This window comes from Fusarium sambucinum, chromosome IV, assembly GCF_050947815.1.
Source record: "Fusarium sambucinum isolate potato_lamoka chromosome IV, whole genome shotgun sequence".
Lineage (NCBI taxonomy): Eukaryota > Fungi > Ascomycota > Sordariomycetes > Hypocreales > Nectriaceae > Fusarium > Fusarium sambucinum.
In genome coordinates, this window is record NC_139291.1 from 6453745 (window position 1) to 6481204 (window position 27460).

A 27460-nucleotide genomic window follows, 5' to 3' on the forward strand; every position below is an offset into this window, starting at 1 on the left:
TCACTCCTCGGCATCAACGTCCATGTCTTCTGTGCTCTTGTCTCGTCGTGATCTTGTTGCCCTTGTTGGTCGCTTCGCCTCATTGCTGACACTGGCCTTGGCAACTGGCTTGGCGGCAGCTTTGCTCTTTGATGTAGCCGCGGAGCCACGTCCATTGGATTTGGGTTGTTCAGGCTCGTCTTCCTCCGGCACCGGTGGATCTTCGTTATCGGATTCGTTGTCATTGTCGGCTGTTTCCTCAATCTCAGGGGCATCCGACAGCTCTGACTCCTCACCGCCGGAACCAGACTCACTTTCCTTGTCATCACCGTAATCCCACTGAGCAACACCCTCCAGCATTTCCTCCTCGTCCTCCTCATCCTCACGCTCAGTGTAGATAGACACCTTGTGAGCTCGACCACTACGACGACGCTCTGAAGGTGGCGGAGAATCCTTGACTGGCCTGGGCTTTTTAGATTTTGTGGCTTTCTTTGCCTTGGGCGTCTTGGGCTCTCGCTTCTCTCTGATCACCGTTTTGATTTGAGTTCTCGCCCTCTTTGATGGCGGGTCTTGCTTTTCGCCCATTGACTTTCGCTTCTACAAAGATGTGTTAGCAGTGATTGCAAAATTGGAGAAGCGCAGCACAAACCTTCTTGCGATCGAGAGCTCTTAGCAGATCATCCAGCTTCTCATCCAATTCTTCTGGCATGTATTGTGTTTGTGCAATCTCATGTGCTATCTCGCTGGATGGCAAAGTCTGGACGATGCCATTTGGCAGACCAACCTTGCCTGGATAAGCTTGAAAGACCCAGTTCCTCCTCTCTTGCCACTTGCGAGTAACTGCCATTGCAATGTCGGCTAGCACATACAGCCTTTCACTGTCGTCGGGATTCAGTGCGTCTCGGGTTTGCTTGACACGCTCTGCGTATTTATAGATCAGCGAGATATTGTCCTCCGATGCACATGTGTTCAGGTAGAAGATGAAGTAATTGGCAAAATCGGCCAAGTCATCAACATCAGAGCTGTAGTCAGGATGGTGGGCCAGTAGAGGAATGAAACGACTTATCATGGCCTCCAGTACCCGCGTTTTATTCTCAGCAAATAGTCGGGCTCGGGACTTCAACCATGTTTCTACACGGGCCTTGAGCTCTGCAGCCGGTTCAAATGCAGCCAAGAAGAGCATCGTATAGAATCTTGCTCGTAGTCTCCCTTGAGTGATGTAGCTTTGCAGTTTCTCCATAAAAGAGCGACGGACTTGATGCTCAGTGTCTTGAATGAGCTCGGCGAGTTTGTTGAAACTGGCAGGGTCAAACTCGTCATCATACTTTTTGACAGTGCACAACTTCAGGATCATGAGACCGGCAAGAAGCCTGAGACGCTTCTTGTGAGCCAATGGAGTATCCTTGACTTTGCAGAACTCTCCTTCCGCGACTACGAATTCCTTCAAAAGCTTGAAGACAAGTTTCACTCGAACCAAGGCTTCCTCGTCATCCTGGTTCGCGAGTGCTTGATTGACCAAGGTTCTCATTGAGAGGCATTTCGCCTGGATCTCTTCGTTCATGTCATCATCCTCAACCCATGAAACCTCACTCTTCTCATCAGTCCGAACTTGGCGTAGGATTTGCTTAATCGTTAAATCGTTGATCTTTTCGTCAAAGTCCACAGTGACAGTTGGTGCCATACGCTCCAGCTGGCTGACTGCAGCCAACCTCGTCAAAAAGTGCGGCGAACCATACTTCAGGTCCTTCATGACCTTCTGGAGAAGAGTGGTTGCGGTAACCTTGCTTTTGTCATCGTTCTTGGCGAGCAATATTTTGATGGCATACTTGGCACTCCGGGCAGGAGTCCCATACAAGGCATAATTCATGAGGACTTGAACGAACTTCTTGTCATAAGTAACATCGTCGGGATACCTCTTTGAATATGACGAGTACGCCTTTAAAATATCCACCACACCTGGTTCGTTAGGTTGGCTTTCTGAAGGCGCTTGAGTAATAATCTCCTTTCGAAGGTTTTCCGAGTGAGCCTTGAAAAGATCAGGGTTTCGTTGAGAGATATCATTCAAAATCTCGTGGGCGACAGTCGAGAACCCTGCTTTATCGTTCTTGGAATAATCCATAATAGTAGCAAGGTGGCTTCGATTGTACATCAAAGAACTGGAGCGGTATAGCAGAGGAACAAGAGTGTCCAGGCAGACTGCGGCTTCAGGCTTTGCCTGAACCTTGGTCACCAGCTCGTGAATTGCTCGTCTGACGTTCATATACTCGGTTTCGGTATTTATACAATACCTAATGAGCTGGTACCAACGGCGATCATTGATTCTCGCAAACTTCTGTAGATCACTGCGGACCTTAAGCGGATCAGGAAAGAATGTGCCGAACCACTGGAAATTCCTTCCCAAGGCAGCCTTGATTTTCTCCTCGTTGGAGTCAATGACGCCGCCGTTGTAGGCCTCGCAATGCTGAAGAAAGATCTCCACGCCCTTGGCGACTTGTGGCTGACGAGCCTGCATATTGAAAAAAGCTGTTTTGGCTGAAGGATTTAGAGATTTGAGCATCAACAGGATCCTCTCTGAACGAATCTTATCCTGCTCCGCCTGATTGCTGGCACTCTGAGACTGAGAGGTGGACTTCGATTTCGCACCTTTGATGGCTGGGTACTTCAAAGGAACCAGACACTCAAACATGACACGATCCAAGAGAACATTGAGGTCCGAATCGTTGACGTAAAATGCGTTGATGATACGTGAGGGTATTCCGCCGAGACAAGACGTAACAGCTTCTTGCTCATCGGCAATCTCACCGGCACCGACCGCCCAAAGCTTGCCCAAGAGAACCATGGCATCAACGCGCACAGCAGGCTTTCGATCGCGACTTCGATCTGCCAAGCTGGCGAATATTGAGCCGGGCTTGTCGACGCCACCAAGGGCTCCTAGTTTCAGAACGATATCACGGAAATCGAACAGTTCAATCGCTTGTACTGCAGCCAGTCGGACCTTCTCTTCGCTATCGTTCAATTTGTCGCCGAGAGCCTTGATGAGCTCGTTCTCTTCCTCACGGCTCAGCCCAATACCTCCCGCAGACGTGGCCAATATGTAGCCAGCAGCTGTGACCCAAGCGGTGCGGATGGTGCCTGTTTTGTCGTTTCTCCTTCCAACAAAGTTGCGGTAGGCAGCGTGGTGCGTTTGGGCAAAAGACTGAGGCGAATAAGGTTTTGTCAAGACATTTTCGACGGTCGGAGCAGGGACCTCATCCAGCATTTTTAACGGAGGATACGCCAATGGGTCGAGAGTAGGGCGAGGCGGAGGTCCTGCTGCACCGATACCCGAAATCATGTCACCGATTGTCTCTGTAGCAATCTGGCGTAGATGGACATTATCGGCGGAAAGTTCGGCCTCGACTTGTGGTATCACGTTGAGAAGAACTGCAGGTGCGGCTCGCCATAACTCGCGAATGAGTAAATGGGCTTGACGGAGACTCTTGAGGTCTGCATCAGACGGACCTGCAGTGGCGTCTTCATCGTCAGAATCATCGGCTTGTCGATGACCATTGGCTTTGGTTGCAAATCCTGAGGCATTGAAAATAACGTCGCTGAAGTATTGGCTCACATAACGTGCCATCTTGTCAGAACATCCGTTACAAATATTCTTTGCCATTACATAGGCTGGGGGCTCAGCCTTGAGAAGAAGCGTGGACTGGTTTCCATTCTGTCCCTTGTTGCGATTGCCCCCTGGAGGTGCAGCCCTCAAAAATTGGCTGATGATGGCATCAACAACCTGTGGTGATACGCCGCCGGACTCGTCGATCAATTGCATCAGCATCTCTGTCAGATGAAGCTCGACATCTTTGGCGACCTGCTCCTCAGTAGCTGCTTTAGAGCCTGATGTCTCTACTCCGTCAAACGTGTTATTGAAGAGTCGCACGAGGAGTTCATCGGCCCCAGATATTTCATGGAGAAGCAAAATACTCTTGACTTCTGTCAGAGATGTAAGAACGTATTTGTGCTGGCTGTCATATGGGTTCGTAGGGTTATGAAGAGCGGGTAGAATATCTTTGATGAACAGAGTGAACATCATCTAGTGCATGTTAGCATTTTCAGAAACGCAAACGAAAGGGTTATGCCAAACGCACTTTGAGTTGATCGTCAGAGAAGGGTGCATCGGGGACACAGAGCCGCAGAATATCGACTAGGCAGCATGCTGTGTATGCCTTGACTCCGCGGTCCTTGTGCTGAAGCAAGTTGCGATGCCCCAACTGCTTGGCAACATTTGTGAGGGAGTCAAGATCGGTAGCGCCTTGATCAAGCTCTGATAGCTCCTTGGATAATTTATCGAGTCGCTTTATCAATGTGCCAGTGGGAATTGGTTTGGCGGGTCTCCAGGAAAGTTCCTCATCGAATTCCAGGCTGCGTTGCTCGCCTTCCTCTTCATTTTCCGAAGCTTGGTTCTGCTCCTCGGGCTGCTCTTGTTGTTCTGGTTCTTCCTGCTCGTCCTGTTCCACAACCTCTTCTTCCTCCACCACCTCGGCGGGCTTCTCATTACGCGCGCGACGTCGCGCCATTATGCGCTATGCAAAATCCGACGTTTAATTATGGTGAAGGGTCAAGCAAGGAAGAGATCCTGAGACTGGTTTTCAGAATTACGTGTCGATATAGATTGTTGATGTTGCAGTTTTCAGTCGTGTTGGAATACGAGAATTCGTGGTGCGCAATAGTACTAACACGGAATTGAATGCGCTTACAGGTTGTAGTAGATGCTGGGTGGTGACAACAATCGCTTCGGCTCAGTTAAGCAACCGCTAATGCAACGGTATGAATGCGATAAGATTGCGCGTCGTAGAGACAAGTAGAGTTCCTGTCTCTGTCCCGCTGTTCAAGATGAAAGTTGGTGAAAGTGGGAGATGGAGAAGCTCGATAAGCGGAGGCGTGTTCCGTGGCCGTGTGCGCGACGCGACCTTACTTTGGGCTCTGGCTCTCCACTCCACTTTAGGAAGACGAGAGCTTGCCGTCCAAAACGCACATGCATTAAATCTAACTGCTACCAATCCCATGCAGTTTAGTTTTCATTATTTAAGCAATGTTAAGCTAGATCAAGGAAGCTCCCGTCTACCAATAGGAAAAGATCCTCCGGTGTGCTGCTACCTACTGAGCTCACTCATTCTTTGTGGCTAGTAGTTAGCTGCATAAACTCACCAACGTCGAGTCTGGTTCCAACCGTGCAGTCCAGTATGTAACTAACTACGGAGTACTCGACCGGCTGTTTTCAATAATAGTACACGTCATTCTTGGGTCAATATGGATTTTTGCATGACAAGTACAGATGCCCAATGCGACTATCTAGTTCGTCCTCGATTCTATGTTAACTAAGCATTTGTCTTGAGCACGTTTGGCCTGCTTGAAAGACCGGACCTACCTACGATGCGAAGTAGTCTTGTCCGGACTGCTTTGCAAACCTAACCAACGACTTTCCTTCAAACTGTGACAAAGAGTTCATTGTTGACTGAAGCTGGGAATCACGTTACGAAGTCCAACATTAAGCAAATGCTGTCATTCACTTCATCGAGGGAAGCATCAGGACACACAATTCCGTGATACGCAAAGAATTTGGAAATGAGATTGCCTTATTTACCTAAGTAACGGGTGCCGTATCTCGTTTCTGGGCTGGCGTACTAAAGCCTGATAGTACGAAGCTGAATTACATGTACGCATCAGGGTATCAAAAAAACTGGCCGCCAGGAGCATAAGAGATGAAATTAGTAGGTCAATTTATGCTAATTAGATCAGGCTTCTTAGGATATTTATTTTATACCCTAAAGCTCAGAGACCAACTTTTCTGGTACACAATAGACAAGTGACGGTGAATAGGAGGAAGGTATGGGTTAGGACATCGAGTATTTTATCTCTGCTACTGGACTCTCACCAGTCGATTCACTCATTATCTCGTTTGTAATGTTCGGCTCGGTCGGTCCTCAAAATGGTAACTGCAGAAGCAGACACACACACAGCATGTATGTGTTGTGAAAACATTGTCATACTTGAGTCGTCCCATCGTAGCCGTTGATGTACGACCTCGATCATGTTTGCTTCATTTCACCGCGAGGCAACATTGTCACAGAATCCCCCTTTTGTGGTTCCGCGCAAGGAAGTTCCATAGCGGTTTCGGCCTGGAGTAACGGAGGATACATCTTCGTAACACAAGCTTGACCGTGTCGTCTGTCATGCGTCGTATCATTTTCTCGATATGCCGTAGGAAGGAAGGCACCTGGGTACCAGAAAAGTTGGCCACTGAAGACATACGAGACGAAATTAGTGAGTCAGTTTATAGCATTGATATCCAAATACCCTTGGATTATTTATTTTTGTACCCTAAAGCTCAAAGGCTAACCCTCTTGCTTCTCACTGCCTAGGAAGGGGGAGTGATCGAGTTGCCCACTCCTGAGAAAGGGGTATCCCGTCATCAGGATACCAAAAAAGTCAGTCGGCAGAAGCATAAGAGATGGAAATTAGTAGGTCACTTTATGCTACCTAGACTACATTTGTTAAGCTATTTATTTTTGTATCCTAAAGCTCAACTTTTCTGCGGTGTTTGAGGGTTGGATGGCAACCTTCCGAGTACAAGTTGAGTGGTCCTCCCCGCGAAAGAACAATCCATTCCATTCTCTCCTTCTTACTTAGTATGATTTGCATCCTCTCTCTTTAAACTGGCATTGCTCTTTCTGCTTACTCTCTTCCGTACTCGACCGACTCTCGTTTGATATAACACGGAGGATATAAAACAAAAGTATCTATCATCAGTTTCGCTGTAAGTAGACACCAACATTTATCCCCGATTCAATTTACCTTCTCTATTCGCAAGAGTATACAAATTGTTTGATGCTCGGGGGGCAAGCCTTTGAACCGAGGGAACCTAGGTAAACCTGGCAGTATCAGGTCTGCCACTGCTTGCCAGCTGACGGAGCCGAGTTACAAGTGGACTTTCCCTACCTACTAAGGCGGCCCTCGCTGCCTGCTGAATGAATCACAGGCTCTTTCTGATTGCCGGGCCGCTCTGCTCCTGCCGATTTGTTTATTTCTTTGAATCACCTTAGTACTTATATTCCCCTCCTTCTCACCTCTGCCTCTTCTCTGCTTCACTTCTCCACCAAACTTCGTTATCACAACGTCTAACATTCTTGGTTTTTTTCATATCAGCAACCGTTATTATTTGCCAGCTTGTGTATTCCATGCACGCGACCGGTATGTTCCTCTCCCGCTTGAACTTCTGCCGGGCGCCTTCCGCTCTTCACCTCCCCCTCGTCGTCGTTACGGCGGCACGTTCGTAATGAACTGCATTCATAATCATCTGCGTAACGCAAGCCTCTCACTAACTGTTACAATAGTCCATCTGGTTATCCAAAATTTGTCTCCACCAACTGCTCCAGCGACCATGATGGATGTTGAGAAGGGCAAGGCCACCCCCAGTGTGCCTGAGGCCAAGGAGTCACGCTCTCGAAAGTGCCCCCTTTTCTATGCCTTGCTCCTCCTCTGCGCCGGTGTCATCATTGGCATTATTTGTGGATACTTTGGTAGGTCTCGGTCTTCTTCCCTACCTTCCTAGGTATTTCATGAGAAACTGACTGTGGAAAGGTTTTTCTCGTAATGAGCCTTCCGATGACCACCCTGTCGAGTCTGCAATCGCTATCCCGGCTGCTGGTACCCATCACAAGGCCCGTCGTGGTCATGCTGCTGGTGTCTCGTACCCTATCTCGTATGCATCCAGCACCTGAACATTATGAAGATCCGGCTAACTAGATACCTATCTATATAGAACCAAGACTGCATTGTCTACCATCTATGAGGTCAGACATACTCTTGAGATTGAGACTGTATTCGAGACTGTCACTGGCACTACCCACGTTACTGCCCCTGCCGAGGTCTCTATTTCCGTCTCAGCCACCACTTTCGAGGATACTACCGAGTACTGTGAGGATCAGGCCGTTACCATGACAGAGACTGTTACCATCACTGTCGCCCCTGACGAAAGTCCTTCAGTTACCTCTGCTGCTCTCCCTGGAACGCCTGTCATTGTCACCGAGGAGCCCCAAACCGTTACAGAGACCGAAACCGATACTTCGGTCACTAGCGGTCTTCCAGATGCCATCGTCACCGGCAACCCGGAAACCGTTACAGAGACTAACATCGATACCTCGGTTACCAGTGGTCTTCCAGATGCTGTTGTCACTGGAAATCCAGAGACTGTCACAAAATCCGAAACCGACACCTCGGTCACTAGCAACCTTCCGGATGTCACTGTCACTGGCAATCCAGAGACCGTCACTGCCACAGAAGTTGATACCTCGGTCACCAGTGGTCTTCCAGATGCTATTGTCACTGGTAACCCAGAGACTGTCACAAAGCCAGAGACAGACGCCTCGGCCACCGATAGCGTCTTCACAACCATAACCGTCTCAAACATCTTCCCCCCTGCGCCGGAAAGCACTGTGACGTCGTGCACCACATACGTTCTGACACTTCCTTATCCGAAGCCTACAACCATTGCTGGTGTTCCTCCTGAAAGCACATTCACCACGACGATCTACGAAACCGAGGGTGATGCTTCTACCTCTACCACGACTGTTTTCGTCCCCCCGTCCCCTTACCCTTCTCAACCTCCTTACCCAACCGCTAATGACACTTTGTTGCCTGGTAGCACCGGCAACAGCCCCGTTGTGCCTCACATGCCCACTCCCACTCCAGTCATTATCTCCGGCGGCACCAAGAAGCCCGAGCCTCGAGGTTGGGGTGGCACCAGCGGAACCACCAACCTCAGCTGCACTGTCATGCTTGTTGCTGTTATCATGTTTCTCCTTTAATTTCCGCCAGCGAGGTAATGCGCAACGCGACAACCTTGGAAAACCCTGCGAAGTGGACGAAGGGTCCAGATTCACTGGCATGAACACGAAGCCATTACTCTGACGTCTTGGAGTTTCATCGGTCGGAACTGGCAACAGATTTGGCACGAGAACTGGAAAGCAAAGCGACGGGGTTTGTGAATTTGCTTTTGGCTTGCGCTGTGCTGCATACCTAGGTAATACATAAGGTGACGTTGGGTGCTAGGTATAGATAATAAAAGTTTAATAGCATAGCATGATTACTTTACTCCGTTAACGCGCGCCTTGCTTTGTCTCTGTTGGAGTATTTCATGATTTGTCTTGGTGACGTGCATCAGGGTATCAGAAATTGGGCGCCATGAGCATAAGAGATAAATTAGTAGGCCACTTTATGCTCCTTAGACTATACTCCTTGGACTACTTATTTTTATACCCTAAGGATGCTGACTTCTTTGTTATCACTGGCGGCAACAAGTGCTGTTTTTATCTGGTGCAAGGAAATCAGAGCTCGAAGTCCGTTTATGAATTCGGCCATGCCGAAGCCCATGTCTCCATCGGAATAAACAATCGGTTGCGCGGCCTTGATAGTAACATGTCATGGATTGAGCTCCTCTAAATGCTGGATACGGCAGTAATGAAACATAAATATCCTCTTCCTGATGCCTTTTCCAACGCCTCGCCAGATCGATACAGAACCAATATCCTTCTAGACGCCATGTCCGTGGACCAACTGTTCTACTTGGAACCCCTGCTGGCCCGAGCCTTCCACGCGTTCTTGATATCACCTGCTGCTCTGTACAGGTCCTTCTCCGAGACTCTGTCCTCAATGCTCTGAAGCACACTCTTAGTGGTGCTGGTATGGTTTGCCTCATTCTTGTCGTCACGAAAACGAACAATACGCCATCTTCCCTGTTCGTCAATATTGCATTCGACGATGCGCCAGTCTAATGGGTCGTTGAGAGATTTGAGGGTCTCCCACTCCTCCTCATTGATATGTACATTGTTGAAGAACTCGTATTTATCGGGACCGCTGTCCCCTTTGAACACATAAAGTTCTGCTTTTGGAATGCTGTCATAGTCGATGAATGGCTCCGTGATGCCCTCCCGACGCTCCGACTCTGTAGGTTCAGCCTGCGGGAAGGACAGGCGCAGACGGCAGTCAATGGTGTTCTCCTCTGGGGGCTTCCACTTCAAGATGTGAGTGTCGGTGCCGTGTTTGTAGGGCGTGGTGCGACAGGTGAAAATAAGCCCGTCGTTTCCGTGTTTCAGCTTGGGTAGAATGTCTCTAAACATCATGTCGATGGCGTAGGCGAACTGGGGCTTCTTCATCTCGACGTAGAAGGGCTGAAATTCCAGTTCCTGGGGGTACTCCTGGTACAGCTTCTTGTAAGGGCGGTAAAATCGCTGATCGAAGTACGCGAGTCGCTTGTCAAGTGTTCGCTCCATAAGCACAATATTGTCTAGCACCAGACAATCGAATACAAGGAACATGGGGACGCGCTTCCCGTCCGAGCCGGTGTCCCAAACCAGTTCGCCATCAATCAGCGTGTTTGTGTGGAAAGCCTCCGGGGAGGTCTCGAGGGGGAAGTGAAGGCTCCTGTTTGTGATGAACCAAAAGTCGTTCTTGCGATCGATTAGGTAGTGCGCCTCGTTGCTGTTCTCATCGGTTGTCGAATAAAGAAGGTATCTGATACCGTCGGACTTCTCAACGACATAGTAGCTGCAATTCAATGTTAGTCCAGATCGTCTAATGTCAGTGGCTGTTCTTACTCGTGCTGTGCGAGCTCGTCGAGATGCTGTCGGGCGAAGCTCACGGGCTGAGCGCCAGGAAACCCTGTATGTGACCTATTCAGAAGGGTTGCGACCTCCCTTCGCATCTCGTGTAAAAGCTGGCCTTGAGCCTTGACACCGGGCTCCGCGATTGAGGTGATGGGCCCATCCTGTTGCGCCATGGCGAAGAGTGCTGGGACCAGTATGCATAAGGTGGGTGAAAGGTGTTGTCGCGACAAGGAAGCGTCCGTATTATAAGTAGCGTTATCGATAAGGCAACGTCACATAGGTACTTCACCTGTGCTTTGAGCTGAGAAAACGCTGGGGTTTCCTCATCAGTAACATTCATGATCTTTACTTTCATAGGTATGCTAGCCCATATCATATGTAATATATCAATGAGTCATAACGTATCTGGGCATCTTGGTAAGAGTCATAAGTTGTTGTGTGTACGTTATATGCTGATCTGTTGCGTTTTGCCTGATTGGACCACATCAAGTCAGCTGGAATACCGAGCGAAGTTGCAATTGCGAGTGTAAAAATTCAGCATGAGGTGAGACGCTGGAGATTATCAAGCTTGACTCTTGAAGAAATGCGTTCTTCTTCATATAGGTCCATCAACTAAAGCCTGTACGATCTAGAGTAATGGGCGGCTCAAGCTCTACGCTACAAAAATAAAAGGCCTAAGAAGTATAGTCTAAGTAGCATAAATAGTCCTACTAATTTCGTCTCTTATGCTATGGCGGCCAACTTTTCTGGTATTTTAATGACAATTCATCTTTCCTTGACGAACGAAGATAAGTTTCAATTGGATTACAGAATGGGAACCTGACGTTAAATCATCAATAATGACATTGAACTTTTTTAAACCCTGCCTTCTAGGTTGTGACTTTGATGAACGCTACTCTATCCTTAACCACTTGTATATCAAGTCTCGGCGAGCATCATTCCCAACCTAGTCTATATGAGTTATGAAAAAATGACCGAAGTGAGCAAATGAAAAAAACGAGGTGCAATTCCAAGAATTCGGTTTATCACAATCAAGACAAGAGAGGTCTTTTGCTCAAACGGACCCAGCGGTCGTAAGGATATGACATGTAGTCAACTGTATGAATTATAATGGGAACATTGCTCCCCACACTGATCTTATCCTCTACTGTTTCAAGCTCCAAACCAAGAATCATTGACCGAAAAAGAAAAAAAAACAGAAGCATGCTTTAGGACTCATCAATCTTCTCTACCTCTGCTCGAGCTTCTTCCCATTGCTGCTTGCTCTTTTTTGCCCATTCAATTTGACTTTGCGCATACGCAAGCTGTTGAGTGTTAGCATTCAAATGTTCAATCGGTGTTACATGCGGCAACTCACCATGTACCGTCGCAAATCATCCTCCTTATCCTTTTGGAAACGTTTCATGTCCTTCAGCACACTAGCGCTAGCCTCTTTGACATCCTTTTCCGAGACCACCTGGGCTTGCTCCAGTTGGCCGATACTCTCTCTTGTCTTTCCGATCAAATCACGTCGAGTTCTCTCTGGATCAACGTCGACAACTCCCTGCACGGCATGGCGAATGGGTCCAAAGATCTTGTTCGTTATCGAGTTTCCACTGGGCATCTTCTTATGAGAGGGCACACTGGTACTTCTTTCGGGCAATCCTTGGCTGGCTGAAGGGGTATGAGCCGAGAAATCACCATGTGTCCCTGGGAAATCGGAATCGATGGATTCGGTATCCTCCTGGCTACCATCCCGTCGCTGGTGAGAGGGCGGCTCCCTAAGGCTCGTCGATCGCTTTGGCGGCGGTGAAATTTGTTGGCTGCTGGATAGATAGTTCTCAATCCTTCGAGCTTCAGCTTCGCTTTGCTCCAACTGATCGAGAAGTGCTCGCTTCTTGCTTAGTTCTTCAGTAGTGAGATCTTGCTGTACACGCTTAAGCACGCGGTACTTAAGCACGCTCCTGACAACACCTGCAAACTGCGCATGCTCACGCATCGGTTCAGCAAAGCTTGCACCCAGGGATCCGGATAGTTCCTCCGTCGCAATATATGACAGATCAGCCGCCTGGCCTATGCGCTCAATGGCAGGCCCGAGTGATGGTGCCTGCTCCGAAACCGCAAAGGCATTATAAACAGAGCCCAGCTCGCAAAGATCGGCTGCCAATGATGAAAGATGGCTGAGGGTTCGTCGATTCACCTTTTCCATGGGTCCGGTCAAAAGTTGCTCAAGGTCCTTAATGGAGGATTCGTAAGATATGAAGTAAGGGTCGAGCTCCTGTTCGCCGAGATTATGCCCTTCAGGTGGAAATCGACCAAAGGCATGGGGTCCTGCTTGGATATGACCTGAGCTGTTGTCGTGGTTGGTACCGGCCATTGTCTTCAACTTTGCCGACGCAGCCGGGATGGGTAAGTAATTATGCGCAGGAGTTGGGTTTGCAGGGTTCAGTGGAGGCGCCTTCAAGATCGATTTGGGGATTGAGGCCACGGGATGAGAGTGGAGGACCTCGCTCTAATCTACTATTAGCGACACATGGCGATAGCTGCGCATTGAGATGAAGAACCTACCCAGCTGGCATTCGGGTCAAGGAATCGCCACCAGACTCCATCTGTTCGAATCTCTTCCATCCGGCGACAACGGTTCAGAAACACGGCCAACATGCGCTTGCGCAAATCAATGATCTGTTGATCTTGCTTCGCATTGGTTGGGTTGGCAGCATAATCAGCCATGGTGTGCTTCTCAGGGATGGGAGGGACAATGAGGGTAGGGTGAAGGCGAGTAAGGGCATCGCGTAGCGAAGCGAACTCGGAGTATCGGCGGCGCACCTCAAGGTCCTGTTGGGTATAATTAGTGAGGTTCTCAGGAAGATCAGATCAAAAGAAACATACGCCAGTTTTGATAGTGTATACAATGTACCTGCCGCCACTCTCTATACTCTTACCAGCATCTGTGATGAGAATGGACAGTTTGGGGTTTTCGTAGAGAATTTGTTCGATTCGACTATCGTAGCCGCCAGGCTTGCGCTTTGGGCCAGAGTCTTGCGTCAAATTTCCATCATCATCGTCGCTGTCGTCATGAATTACGCCATGGTTGTGCTCGTTGTCGCTGTCGGAGGTTGGTGTTTGAGGGGGCTCGAAGCGCTGATCTGTAGATAAATTATCAGCATCGAAGGCCCGATCCGTGCCGTGGATAATAATTAAATGCAAGGTATGGTGGTAATTTGGTAGACCTACATTCCCGAGTGGACGGAGACGTCGGGTTGATGGACGATGATTGCGAATCCCGTCTGTCGAAGCTGGTCCCGTACGGGTTATTATCCTCGTCGTTCCACATTTTGAAGGATATCAGAGAGAATCGCGATGGTCGCTGCAGACCGAGTTCTTTGCAGAGTCTATTTCGCGCGGTTAAGCTGGAACCTGGGAAGAGCTCCGGGCTGTTGGCGGACGAGAGCTTCAAATGCAGGTCGTTGCTAGCGGGGGAGGGGCAAGCATGGGTCTAATGGAGTGATACGAGGATAAAGGAACTGATGCGAATGGCATCCAGTCAAGTCGCGTTCGTCGGTGTCTTGTTCAAGCAGTTTGCCAAAGGGAAAAGTAGGTCGTGGTCAGGTCGGCGGTGTCGGCAAACAAGTGAAGTAAGGTAAAGTAGGAAAGTTAGTAGTTTAGTAGGTAGAATGGGAGGGACAGGATAGGATGACGTTGACTGGGGCTGGGCTGAGTTGAGTCCAAGTAGAGTTTAGGCACTCAAGCAAAGCAACAAGGGCCTTGTGAGCCAGGGCAGCCACCAAAGGTTCGAATGTACTTTAACCTGTTGTGGAACCAATTCCAAGATTGGAACTCTACGTAGTACCAGGATTAGCGCTGGTTATTTGATGGGTTTAATTCGACTTGAATGATATATACATATATGTATTGCATAGTTGCACATCATACGAACTCTGTCTGATAGAGTATTGCTGTACAAAAGTTGTTTATTTCTCTCCTAAACTTAGGTACACTAGGAAATCTGCACATCTAGTACAAACCCATTTCCAAGCCTTGTTTATCGTCATCCAATAATATCAACCAGAGTCAATACCATTGACCTTTTACATGAACATGAGCCAATACTCAAATGGTCCTTCTCTCAAAAACGATACCCTGAACAAGCGTGAAATATATGCCCTACAATTCATGGCCCTTGCAAAATAAGCAACTGCACTGAAAACCCAAATTCGTCTCGCTTGCTTCTCGTTTACTCTTCTCAAAGTTGATATTCTTTGGCAATAACCTTTCCGCCAAGCAAAGTCGTAGAAAGCTTTCTGAAATCTGTATCTCTGACAAACAGGAAACGAGAAATCAAAATAAACATCTCTGACGAATAGAATGAGGCAAGGAAGACGTCGCGTTGTCTCTCGTCAATCAATTCAGATTGCTGTTGACAATCGATCATCAGCATTGACGAACCTCTAGGAAGAATAATGGCCGAGTTTGCTACTGACTTGATCTTGTTCATAAAGACTCATAAGGTGTAAAGGTGTTTGCGACATTTGGGTGCCTTGAATCAAACAATATCGAAATCATCGCTATGAACGGTAGCAATAGCGGAAGGAGGCGACTGGATTGTTGTAATCTCACGTCTCACGTTGTCTTGAGATTGAGGATTTGCATGTGAGTTACCAGCGTTAAGAGTGTGATCAGAGTCAAAATGAGTAGACTGGCTTAATCTGGTGCGTTCAGACCCCAGTCGAACGAGTCTTGGTTCTCGTCGGGAACCGTTCTGCCCAGATGGTGAAAGGATGGGTGTAGTGGGAACCGAATCTGTGGCAATGGTCGAAGCTCTGCCCAAAGGCAGCCCGAAAACTCGACGCAGTCGTCCCCACCAGTCAGTTTCAAGTCCTCCAATGTTGTCTGAAGGAGCTGATGTCGAAACTGAAATAGGTCGTTGGTTGGCCTGGTAGTTGCTACGTTGGTCCTGAATATCGGCTACTGGATAGCCAGCATAGGTAGCCGCGTGCAGAGGTGTAACAGCCGGAACAGGTTGCTGAGGAATCAGAATTCGGGCAGTCTGATTCTGCAAGTTGTTAATTTGACCATGAGGATTATATACGAAGGGCGAGAATGCATAAACTACGTTCTCGCTCGGATATTGAGGGACCACAGGTAGTTGAACAAGAGCGACATCATAAAATCGTGCCAGATTTGTTCTTTGCTGCTGTCGCCGACGTCGGCGTCGGCGTTGCTGTCTGATCTCAATCTCCTGGTGAGCAACAATGATTCGTCCTAGATAATACATCCAGACAAGTAAAAGTATTATGGACGTAACGACAGCGGTCGTGATGATACCCCCCTGCTCAGAGGGGGTAAGGCAGTCCCACTCGAAGCATTTCTTGCCTCGAGCATGAATGATATAGGCGGTCGACCAAAGGTCGACGTTCGCTGAAGTGGGAGCCATCGTCAACGTTGCAAGGAACCGCGACTTCGTGCCAAATAATTGAAGAGTTAAGAACAATACTCCGCGTAGTATCGAGAACAAGGGATAAGGGAGTGTAGAAGTGACTGTTCAAGACTCGAGTGAAAGTCCGCGATGATAACTCGACTAGTATCAATAGTAAGAGGACGAGGATGAAAAAGGCTGCTCTTAATCGGCGAAGTCTTTTTATAATGTCTTCTCGAGTATTTTATGCTGATGGAGCGAAGGAAGTCGGATACCAAAAAGTGACGCCCGGAGTGGTTAGAATATGGGTTCTCTTGGTATCAAGAATAAGAAGACTAGAAAAGCAAGGGGCTGCCAACAGCAAAGTGTTATGGAAGGTTCGGATGTTGAGTATGATCCAGCTGGCGTTGTAGAGAAGAAAGTCAGAGGCCAAGAGGAGAAAATAAAAGGAGTTTATTTCGTGGTTAAAACAGAAAGAGCATAGGCGATAGGCAGAGAATGTAAAACGAGCAAACGCCTGACAGGTGCATGCCACCGGCCCTTTCGCCGCAGCGGAACGCGATACTCAGTTCTGTTTACAAGTTAGGCACTGCATCGGGATACATATATAAAGGCCTAAGTTGCTAGTAGTACGAAGTCACTAGATGCATGTAGGGTTAGATATTATAAACGATTTTATACTGCTCCCTTCCGTCAACCGCGAATCTCATGCTCTAAATCGCGAAACAAGTAAAGCGAAGTAGGACGATTTTATACGTGAGGTCTCGCATATAGAACGCGCTAGTGACGACCTGCATGACTGAAGGTAATTCAATTCACTCCAGAGGCCCGTGTTCCTGGTGAATGTCATATAGGAATACTGCCGTGTTGCGTGTTGCTTAAATGAGAATGGAGGTATCTGTACCAGGTGATAAGTCAAGCCCGCATAGTTCCAAGAATAATCTTGATAGTTGAGACACGGTCCAAGAGATGAAACGCCTGATTCAAAAGACAGAAGTGTTCTTTTTAATGATATTTGTTCGGGTTTCTTTATCTATGAACTGTTCTGGTGTCTTGTTCGATTTAACAGCAAAACTATCGAGGTCAACGTGAACACTCACGAATTCGACAACAACACTCATACCATACATCACGAAAAACCAATGCCGAACTAGAATAAGGTATCGTTAAATAGTCCATCAATAACTGACATGGTTAAGAAAATGCTAGACTACTCAATCTGGTTTATATGTCGACTGTCGTTGGATGTTTCGATCTTGTAAGTCATTGGCCAATCAGGGGAGTAGTCAACGCCCCACCAACTAAAGAGGTACGTACCTACTGCTCCGAACCTCGAGTAGCAGCTTCTCAGATTCTCATTCATCCTGTGATACAACAAAACTAACACGCCAAAACTATCTGCGCTGCGCCATCATTACCACCCTCATCCTTTTTGCCAACGCACCCCTGGATAACGCCCGAGCAAGCTTAGATTTTGCGATTGATTATGCTGCTTGGTCTTTGAACCACTCGATGAGCTGATCCTCCTTTTAATCGAGGCGCATTGCTAGCTACGAGCGACGCGTTCCTCGACCCAACTTTTCGCTTCCGAACGAACACCACATCTTTTCCGCACGCGCACACACGCATACATCCTCGCAGTCATGCCTTCTTCACAAAATGGCACCGCTAATGGTGTCAATGGCGATACCCAGTCGGTTCCCGTCAGCACTCGATTTAGCGACATCCCCTCCGCCATCGACATTCCTATTCCCAGCGGCGAGGCCGATGAAGCTGTCGAAATCAACCTCGAGGACCTCGTCGACGAACCCGCCGATCTTTGTACACTCTTAGAAAACGAAAACGCCGCAAAGACCTACTGGATGACCGTCGCCTTAGCCTATGCTAAACAACACAAGGTTGACCATGCCATCGAGATGCTCCAGCGAGGCGGCAACGAGATCCAGAAAAACAGTGCCAACCCGCGCGATAGAGTCAGCATGGTCTGTTGTTTATGCTGGATGTATTTGTGGAAGAGTAGAGAGGCACCTCGTGTTGCCCCTGAGGGCATATCTGCCTCCGATGCCAAGACCAAAGAATATTATCTTCAACTCGCGACATCTTCTCTCAACGACGCTGCCCGATTGAACCCATCATTCCCGCCCATTTTCCTCGCTCGTGGTGTCCTGCTGCTTCTGCGAGCTTCCCTACAAGCACCATCCAAGACCGCGGGAGGTATTGGATCTGAGAAGCACGAGCTTCTGAAGACGGCTGTCAAGTCATTCGATGATGCTCTGCGTGTGTCTCAAGGCAAAAACATGTTGGCGCTCATGGGCAAAGCTCGGGCTCTGTTCTCGATGCACAAATATCCTGAGTCGCTGGCGATATACCAAGACGTCCTTCAGAAGATGCCGGACTTGGTTGACCCAGACCCTCGAATCGGTATTGGTTGTTGTTTCTGGCAGCTCGGTTTCAAAGACGATGCTAAGATGGCCTGGGAAAGGTGTCTTGAGATCAACCCCAACTCCAAGGTTGCCAACATTCTACTCGGACTTTACTATTTGGACGCCAGCGGCCATGTGCCAGTAAACAGCGACGAATTCCTCAAGCTTTACAAGAAAGCAATGACGGAGTACGCACAGAAATCCTTCAAATTAGACAAAGATGTTCCACTTACCTGCTCTACCTTTTCTGGGTACTTTCTGTCTAGAAAGGCATGGGACAATGCCGACAAGCTAGCGCACAAGGCTATCCAGTACACGGACGTCAATGCTATTGCCAGTGATGGCTGGTATCTGCTTGCAAGAAAGGAGCATTACACTGGAGATATCGAGCGGGCAGCTGATTACTACCGACGTGCCGATGAAGCTCGAGGTGGAACCGAGACCGGTTACCTTCCTGCTAAGTTTGGTGTTGCTCAGTTGTCCGTCATGAAGAATGACCTTGGAGAAGCTAAACTTCGCCTCGAGAAGATGATTCAGCAATCCAAGACCCACGAGGCCATGATTCTCCTCGGTACACTGTATGCCGAGGAAGTCTTTGCCAATCAGGCCAGCGATAGTAAAGAGGACAAGTCGGCTGAGCTCAAGAAAGCCATCACACTACTCGAAGGCGTTCGAAATGCCTGGAAAGACTCCAAGAGAGCACTATCCGCAGATGCGTCTGTGCTCCTCAACCTAGCTCGTCTCTATGAGACAGATCAGCCTGACAAGGCTCTGCAATGCCTACAGCAAGTAGAACAATTGGAGCTGGACCAGATCCCTGACTCAGAACGACCAGAGGATGTCACTGACGCGGCTGAGATCAAGACTGCACTCCGAAAGTCTTTGCCACCCCAGTTGCTAAACAACATAGGTTGCTTCCACTCACAAGCTGAAAAGCATGAGCTTGCCAGTGACATGTTTGAGGCTGCACTAAGCGCTTGCATAAAGATTGGCGAGAAGGACCCTGATATGGATACGGATGCCTTGGTATCGACAATCAGCTTCAACTTGGCACGAAGCTACGAGTCGAGAGGGTTGACAGACAAGGCTATTGAGGTGTACGAGGGACTCTTAGCTCGACATGATGATTACACAGATGCTCGTGCCAGACTTGCCTACATAAAGCTCAGGAAGAATCCAAACAAGGAGGGACCTGATGCCGTTGCCAAGTTGTACCAGGAGAACAACACCGACCTTGAGGTCCGCGCCCTGTACGGCTGGTACCTGGGCAAGGTTCACTCGAGAAAACGCCCTGCCAACCTTAACGAGGACGCTGAGTTCCGCCACTACAAACATACATTACAAAACTACGATAAGCACGACAGGCATGCTTTGGTCGGTATGGGTAACTTGTATCTTATGCAAGCGCGAGAAATGCGTCGCGAATCAGATTCCGATAAGCAAAAGCGAAGCGCCATATATGGCAAGGCTGTAGAGTTCTTTGAAAAGGCCCTTTCACTGGACCCAAAGAACGCCTATGCAGCCCAAGGTATTGCCATTGCTCTTGTAGAAGACAAAAAGGACCACAAGTCGGCGTTGAGCATCTTCAACAAGGTTCGAGAGACTGTGAGAGACTCACACCTCTATGTCAACCTGGGACATATCTACGCCGAGCTCCGGCAATATTCGAAGGCTATTGAGCACTACGAAATTGCTCTCTCCAAAGACGGCAAGAAAGATGACCCGACAATTCTTGCTTGCTTGGGTAGAACATGGTTGAACCGTGGCCGAGCCGAGCGTGACGTCGACGCATATAACAAGGCACTCGAGTGTGCTCAGAAGGTATGCTCTCTTGCTTTCACCATGGAATAATGCTAATACAGACTACTAGGCTCTTGAGGTTGCTCCCGAGCAGGTGCACTACAAGTTTAACGTTGCTTTTGTTCAGATTCAGCTTGTTACGTTAGTTCAAGGATTGCCAGAGAACAAGCGATCAACAGAACAACTTGAGATGGCTGCCGAGGGCCTCGAGTCTGCTATCACATCGTTGGATGAGATTGCGGCTCACCCTCAAACTCCTTATCCCAAGAATGACGTAGAGCAGCGTGCTAACATGGCACGTAACACCTTACGTAACCAGCTTCAGCGTGCCATTGGCAAGCAGAAAGAGTGGGAGGAGAAGAACAAGGAGAAGATACAGGCAGCCAAGGAGCTAAGAGAGGCAGAGGTTCGACGTCGTGAGGATGAGCGCCAAAAGATCTTGGAACAAGAACGAGAGCGGCAAGACAAGATCAAGAAAGAACGTGAAGAGATTGCCAAGAAGGATCGAGCCTTGGCTGCTCAGCGAGTCGAGGAAGAGCAAGCCCGCATCGAAGCCGAGATGACGACCGACAGTGAGACTGGGGACAAGGTGAAGCGAAAGCGCAAGACTGCTCCACGGGCTTCAGGAGAGCCCAAACCGAAACGGTCCGGAGGAAAGAAAAAGAAGAAGAGCGAGCGCCAGGACGACGAGTCTGAAGAAGAGGAGGAGCGGACCAAAAAGCGCCGTCGTCTCACAAAGAAGGAGTCCGCTAAGTTCAAATCAGCTGAGATTGTCGTCGATAGCGATGAGGAAAATAACGACGACGATGACGAACTCGAGCGTGCTGAGAGAAACATCGATAGAGAAGAGACTCCTCTCTCAGAGGCCGATGAAAAGGCCGTCGAGGATGACAAAATGGATGTCGATGGCGGAGCTGAGCAAGGGGGCGACGACGATGAGGAGGAGATCGCTCCACGCCAACAGAACAAGCGAGCTCGTCGTGGACGCGTCGTCGATAGTGACGAGGAGGATAATGACGAGGAGGAGGCGCCCACTCAAGCCAAGACCACATCTAACGACGATGACGATGAGCCTCGCCCTGCAGCGGATACCAGCATGGCAGACGCGGCTGACGAGGAAGAGTAAACAGAGATACAGTTGGGATTTGAGAATGTGTTTTTGCTAATGCATGCTGGAAAAAAGCCTGCTCTTACGTTGGGACTAGTTGTATCATTAAGTTAGATGGGTTTGCACCGAGACATTGGGGAGAATGGGAAGCGTCTTTATCTTTGTAATTTTGCATACAGACAAAACAATTCAGTTGAGATTAATAGTTTAATATGCTCTGGTACATGACTAACGTGAACCGGCATGTCTTCATGTATCATACAATCTTGAGCATCATCACGACATGATTTTCCCCGACAGTCTAAAGTGTTTTTCAGTAAAATGTTATGTAGCTTTCCATCTCTTCCAGATTCGTTTTCTATATATAGCTAAGTTTTACACTTTCATGGACCATCCATTACGCATGCCCCCTACAACGCAAATAGGAATCTGGCATATGCTTTCCATCATATCCGATTCGATATGCTTAGAAGGCAAAGACCTGGTCAACAAGCTTGCTGACAGGGCGGGCCTTCTTGAAGCCAAGGCTCTCAGTGGCCTTCTTGAGACCGCTGATCATAGGAGGAGGACCGCAGAGAAGGATCTTGACATCGTCGGCGGGCTTGGGCAGGTATTTCTAAATTATGGTTAGCGAATTGGACTGTTAGAATTCGAATATGAGTACTCACGTCGATCATGTCGGCAGTAACGTAGCCAACGCCACCAGTCCAGCCCTCCGGAGGCTTGTCGAGGACGTAGTGCACGCGGATACCAGCATCCTGGGCAGCGAGAGTGTCGAGATCCTCCTTGAGAAGAATGTCCTGGGGGCTAACGTTGGCGAAGATCAGGTCGACCTCGGTCTTGTCACCGGCGGCTCGGCCACGAACGATAGCACGGATGACTTGGAGCATAGGAGTGATTCCAGTACCACCAGCAATCATACCAAAGTGTCGGACCATGTTGGGTGTGTAAACGAAGGCGCCCTTGGGGCCACGGACCTTGATGGTCTGACCAACGACGAGAGAAGCCATGTGCTTGGAGATGTTGCCCTGAGGGTAAGACTTGATCAGGAGGTCGACGTGGCCGGGCTGGTGGTCACCAGAGATGGGGGTGTACGATCGAACAATCTCCTTGACAGAGCCATCGGGCTGGGGGCAAGGAGCACCAATGGAGATGTGCTGACCGATAGGAAGACCGAGAATGTGCTTGGGGCTGGGAAGCTTGAAGCGGTAACTATCGCGCAATTAGTATGACGAGCAAAATCGTGCGAGTGCAGGTGTTTGGATTGCATCTGCGGCTTACATGGCGACGTTGTGCGACACAATGGTCTTCTCCTCGAGCTCGAAGTCCTGGAAAACATCAGGCTTGAGAGTCTTCTTAACCTCTGCAATTCAATTAGGTTAGTTAACCTGTGATAATTGCGATGGGAGCAAGAAACGGGACAGAACTTACGGAAGGCCATGAAGTTGTAGATGCCGAACGCGATAGCGATAAGGGCAGCGTAAGGAGTCCATTCCTTCTTGACAATCAAAGTGCCAACAATCAGGAGCAGACCAGGCGCGTAGACATAGTCGATGTAGTGCTTCGCGAGAAGCGAGTCGTTGTCGGCAGGAGAGGACATGGTGGAGCTTTTTGAGTTCCCCGCCTTGGAAACACGCGATGCTCTCTATTCTCTGAGGAGGTGAAGCTCTTGCTCTTGCTCTTGGTAAGAGCAATTCAATTGAGCCTCAGAGGTCACACAGACAAAAAAATGTGCTGTGCTGTTCTGTGTTATACCCAGACCAGACACGAGGTGGGTTTCTGCGGGGGTGGAAAGAAAGCTGTTGAGTTCTTTGGACGGTTTAAAGGAAAGAAGAGGAGGGGGAGCTCTTGGTAAGGTATTAAAAATGGAAACCGAAGTCCGAAGGCCGAAGTCGCAGGCCCACTAAGAGAAGATACGCCAGTGCGATAGATACTAGGTACCTACCTACCTACGGATAGGCATGAAGGAAACGACCTGGACGATGTGTCTCTACAAGCGGTCACGTGGCGGTTGAAGATGCCGGAGGGCCTTATTCGAGTTCCAGTTCATCGATTGATCATATGAGAATTGTAAGACGTGATTGGTTGCTACCCCAGACTACGGCTTCGAGTTTGACTTGTGGTGGGGTAGTTTTCTCGGTTTGAAGTTACTGTTGACCGTGGTTGAAGGAACAGAGGAACAATAATAAGTTGGAACAGACAATTGGAATCGAGATACGGCATGGGAAGCCTTATATACTTCGGTCCTGAATCCGAGCCCTCGATATGCCCTATATGAATCATTATTGGTCCATCCAATATCTATCATTGGATTGCAAGGCTCACTCAAACCAACTCAGGTGTGTTCATCGATCATACATAAGTACTTCGTCCTTCCCAGGTCTGGACAGTCTGATCATCTTCTTTAACCTGATCATGGCAGTATCTCTCACTCTCGCGGCTACAAAACCAGATATTGCCGGTTTCCAGTTGTTTCCGTGGATTGTTTCCGCGGGCTCTGACTGCCCGGTACAACTACCGTACCGCGGAAAAGGGTTGTCGGATTCCGATGGGAAATGTGATAATACCTTTCCGTGGCTTTGTAGATATTTACTTGGTCAGGCATATAGTTAAGAAAACGTCATGAACTCTCTTAGTGTTGCCCAGAGCTCCTCATAACAATCAGTTCTATAAAATGGATAACGATCTAGACACGGATAGTACACAGCTGTAGGCCTAGTGGCTCAAGACACATATTCGTTTACTCAATAGCATCATTTTATATAACCGAATATTAAGAGCTACTTACTCAAATGTTGTTAATTAGATCTTTATGAAAATAATAGCATGGTATACAGCATGTATCATGTCTAAGGACTATAGCAAATCATTGAAACCTTCTATTTTCACCCGTAAGAGAGCAAAAATCTAGCATGCCGGGCAGGATTGAATAAATGCGGTATCGGCGTGCCTATGGCAAGGGTATCTTAGGGAAACTCTCGTACTCTAGTTATGCATTTCTCATCGTTTGGCCAATCGACAGTCTGCTTCCATGGCAGTATTACTTTGCGCTGACCAAAGGCCCGGTGACCCATTCGGATAGTAATTTTCTCCAAAAACGCATCTCGTAGCATATGGGGCAAGAGTCATCGATATATCATATCATGTCCCTTGAAAGCCTATCAAGGTTTCGGATGAGTGCGGTTCCCCATGGAATACATGCCATTAAGACGTCAGCTCCGAATTATTAACGTTAGCAATTGCATCGACAGATAAAGAACAGGTTTATAGGCAGAACTAATAAAACAAAGTTATATATGTGATATAAACAATCTTAATGAAGCCAGATATGTTGCACCATAACCTGAACATGGCAGATGGATCTTGGTGAAGCGGTCAACAAACGTGTCCTTAATGAGAAACCCACAAGCAATGGAAACATAATGGAACATAGCCACGATCCAGGAAAATGCTGGAAGATCTCGTCTTTTATTAGTCTGGTCCCTGAATTTACGTAGCCGTGCTAATTGCCCGCAAAGCAAGGATACTGGTGGAGACGTTGCTTTTCTTAGATAGTCTCGTTCGTGTCTGGTCGGGAGAGCATCAAGCCGCCCACATGATCCATGACTACGAGGTGAAGGAACTAAATATTACTGAAGCTTAAGTTTTCAAGGGTCTTCTGGTGCTGTCCACGTACCCGGACTCTCCGTGACTGGCTTGGATGGCTGGCAATTCTTCTAGTTTCATCAAAAGATACCATGCCGTTAATAATAAAAGCGCCAGATTGAAGGGGCGATGGGCTTGTCGCTAACCGCGGATGGCTTTGGGAGTAATTAGATAAAGGCGATCAGACTCGCACGAAGCCAGGACTGCAGAGTTATGCAAGCTTCTAGTCCAAGCTCTGACCTGGAGATTAGCCTCCTTTTCTTTTCGTCCGTCTCTCCTATATCATGACACGGTCCATATGATCGATCTATGATATAATAACGGGTCGTCCTCAAAGTCGCAGGACTAAAGTCTAGATAGTAAACTCTACAGTAGTTAGCAGAACCCTTTCAGTAACTACATCTCTGAGCTTGTCTCATTTCGGACGCCGCGTCGTCGCCGTCCAACGTTAGCGGGTGGCTTGGCCGCACGCCAATCGCAAGCTCAAGCAAATTCAACGGCCTAATGATTGAGCTTTGTGACTGGCAAGGATTATAGAGTGTTTATAAGGTGACACGACGTCCGGCAATACGGCAGATAAGGATTAAGTTATGCACAGGATAGTCCTCGGAGCAAGACGAGGCGGCAGAACTGAAGGCGTACATTTTTACTCAGTCTTGGCTAGAAGCGACACGAGATCATTAATACGATGTTTATAACTCATGTGAAAGGATCAAGGACTTGGCTCAACCCCCAAGTTGAACCAAGGCTAGTCCACCAGATTTTTAAGCAAACCAGTTGCATTAAAACTACATCTCAACTTGTGGCTCTGACCTCTGGATGATTCCGAGATGAATTACTTGGCTCAAGCCAAAGCTTGACTGAGGCTTGAAATAAAAAAGTGGTTTTTGGGTGGGTTGAAGTTGGAACTAAACGAGGGGGTTGGTGGGAAGAGAGGGGGTGAATTGCCAGCTCTCAGCTACCCATGGACAGTTATCGTGAGATGCATTTATCCTTGGCTAGTAACCTATGATCTTGACTTTAAGAGGTTGATGTGAGGGATAAAAGGACAAGGCCGTCTATTTGGAGGTCAAGGATACCCCACAAACTTGACGATTGGCTATATCATGGATAGGACATGGAAAGTAATGATGGGTTTAGAATCATCATGGCTACCAAGTGCTGCCCATCATGGCCACAAATGTTGGATCATGGCCAGAGTGGCGGTAACCCATTATCCTGGAATTGACCGCTAAAAAAAACTCAATTTGTATGATCTTTGAGTATAGATATGCATAAACAACATATTTTCCTGTATCTTGGATGCGTTTCAAACCTTGGCCAACTCAAGCCTTGATTCCACCCGTCTTTTGTTAAAGTTACCAGGGCCCCTTGTTGCTCGTGGACCAGTAATCAGCCACAGCGCAGCATGGAGTGACGAGTTACTGCTGTTGGTTCGTTCAATCGGACACTGTTTTCTCGCTTTGATCGAGATCTAGAATCTAAAAGATACTACAGTTGCAATAGACCGCGGCCTGTTGGAGTTTATTGTCAAAGCCCTCAAGTCCGCCGTTGGAGATTTACTCGCCCGGGCGGTGGAGTAGAAGATTAGTATGGAGGTCTGGTTATTAGGTGTTTGACCCAGGGCAACTGAAATTCAGCCCGTAATGATCAGTGGTTATTATTATTATGCATGGGCTGGACCCGAGAGATCCATTGTGGGTGCCCCCGTTTAGGTGATCCACGGGCCACTAAAAAATGTCCCCCCAAGCCGCAGCAGTCCTTATGACGACGACAACCTATTGACGTGACCTCAACTGGAAGTGAGATCCATGAATGGGACCCAGACCCAGACTCAGGCCATACCTTGCCTTTACCTTACCAGACTTAGATGAGCTTCATTCGTTTTTATGCTTTTCTATTTTCCTTCGACTCTTTCTATCCGTCTCTCGTTTGAAATACTTTCTTCATCTACCTACCTAATCCTAGCGAAACCCCCCTCTTGTCCTATCCCATCCCATCCTGTCCTGTCAATCTCTTTCTTTGGTTAGCGGCCGCCCTGGTTTACGATACATACTACCCAGCTAGCTCCTCTTTCTTTGTTAAAGGCATACATTCTCATCTATTATCATATCACCCACCACTGGTGGTGGCTCTGACTTCTTTTTATTTATCTTTGCTCTCCTTTTCCTTGGTCCAAGCCTTGGACTTGTCTCTCATTCCTCTTCAGAAACCTCACGTCCTCGTCTCCGGGACCACCGGATAGGAAACTTCATACCTCATACGGCACGCCTCGTACCATCGAAGCCTCCGTCCCGCTCGCATTCTTGTCGACACTTCAGACCAAGTCAAGTCTCCTATCCTCTGCACTGTTATCGATTCACGGTTCTTGGCAGTGTCTTAGCATGCCATGCCCAAAGCTGTGATCTAGATCTCTCATGCTTTCGACCTGAGCTACAGTAAACTCTCCTGGTCACCACGACGT

At 48.3% G+C, this 27460-nt stretch overlaps 7 protein-coding genes across 7 annotated transcripts; 2 read left to right on the top strand and 5 right to left on the bottom strand.

Moving 5' to 3' along the window:
- Positions 1–4538, bottom strand: FSST1_002116 (sister chromatid cohesion factor PDS5 domain-containing protein; the record flags this gene model as incomplete). The annotated part of the gene is made up of 3 exons (XM_083228073.1): positions 1–576; positions 629–4054; positions 4110–4538. 3 exons carry the CDS (start codon positions 4536–4538, stop codon positions 1–3), a joined length of 4431 nt encoding a protein of 1476 aa, XP_083092298.1.
- A 2676-nt stretch (positions 4539–7214) lies between these two features.
- FSST1_002117 (uncharacterized protein) lies at positions 7215–8828 on the top strand (the record flags this gene model as incomplete). Its single annotated transcript, XM_083228074.1, has 4 exons — positions 7215–7290; positions 7356–7541; positions 7603–7723; positions 7784–8828. The coding sequence occupies 4 exons, from the start codon at positions 7215–7217 to the stop codon at positions 8826–8828; spliced, it is 1428 nt and encodes a 475-aa protein (XP_083092299.1).
- Positions 8829–9581: 753 nt separating this feature from the next.
- FSST1_002118 (mRNA guanylyltransferase) lies at positions 9582–10798 on the bottom strand (the record flags this gene model as incomplete). The annotated part of the gene is made up of 2 exons (XM_083228076.1): positions 9582–10566; positions 10617–10798. 2 exons carry the CDS (start codon positions 10796–10798, stop codon positions 9582–9584), a joined length of 1167 nt encoding a protein of 388 aa, XP_083092300.1.
- A 1035-nt stretch (positions 10799–11833) lies between these two features.
- On the bottom strand, positions 11834–13938 carry FSST1_002119 (sorting nexin family protein; the record flags this gene model as incomplete). The annotated part of the gene is made up of 5 exons (XM_083228077.1): positions 11834–11929; positions 11983–13116; positions 13173–13439; positions 13494–13750; positions 13839–13938. The coding sequence occupies 5 exons, from the start codon at positions 13936–13938 to the stop codon at positions 11834–11836; spliced, it is 1854 nt and encodes a 617-aa protein (XP_083092301.1).
- Positions 13939–15147: 1209 nt separating this feature from the next.
- Positions 15148–16038, bottom strand: FSST1_002120 (uncharacterized protein; the record flags this gene model as incomplete). Its single annotated transcript, XM_083228078.1, has 1 exon — positions 15148–16038. One exon carries the CDS (start codon positions 16036–16038, stop codon positions 15148–15150), a length of 891 nt encoding a protein of 296 aa, XP_083092302.1.
- A 1625-nt stretch (positions 16039–17663) lies between these two features.
- FSST1_002121 (uncharacterized protein) lies at positions 17664–21369 on the top strand (the record flags this gene model as incomplete). The annotated part of the gene is made up of 2 exons (XM_083228079.1): positions 17664–20264; positions 20314–21369. 2 exons carry the CDS (start codon positions 17664–17666, stop codon positions 21367–21369), a joined length of 3657 nt encoding a protein of 1218 aa, XP_083092303.1.
- A 448-nt stretch (positions 21370–21817) lies between these two features.
- FSST1_002122 (cytochrome b5 reductase family protein) lies at positions 21818–22951 on the bottom strand (the record flags this gene model as incomplete). Its single annotated transcript, XM_083228080.1, has 4 exons — positions 21818–21967; positions 22020–22563; positions 22633–22714; positions 22783–22951. 4 exons carry the CDS (start codon positions 22949–22951, stop codon positions 21818–21820), a joined length of 945 nt encoding a protein of 314 aa, XP_083092304.1.
- Positions 22952–27460: the final 4509 nt, after the last annotated feature.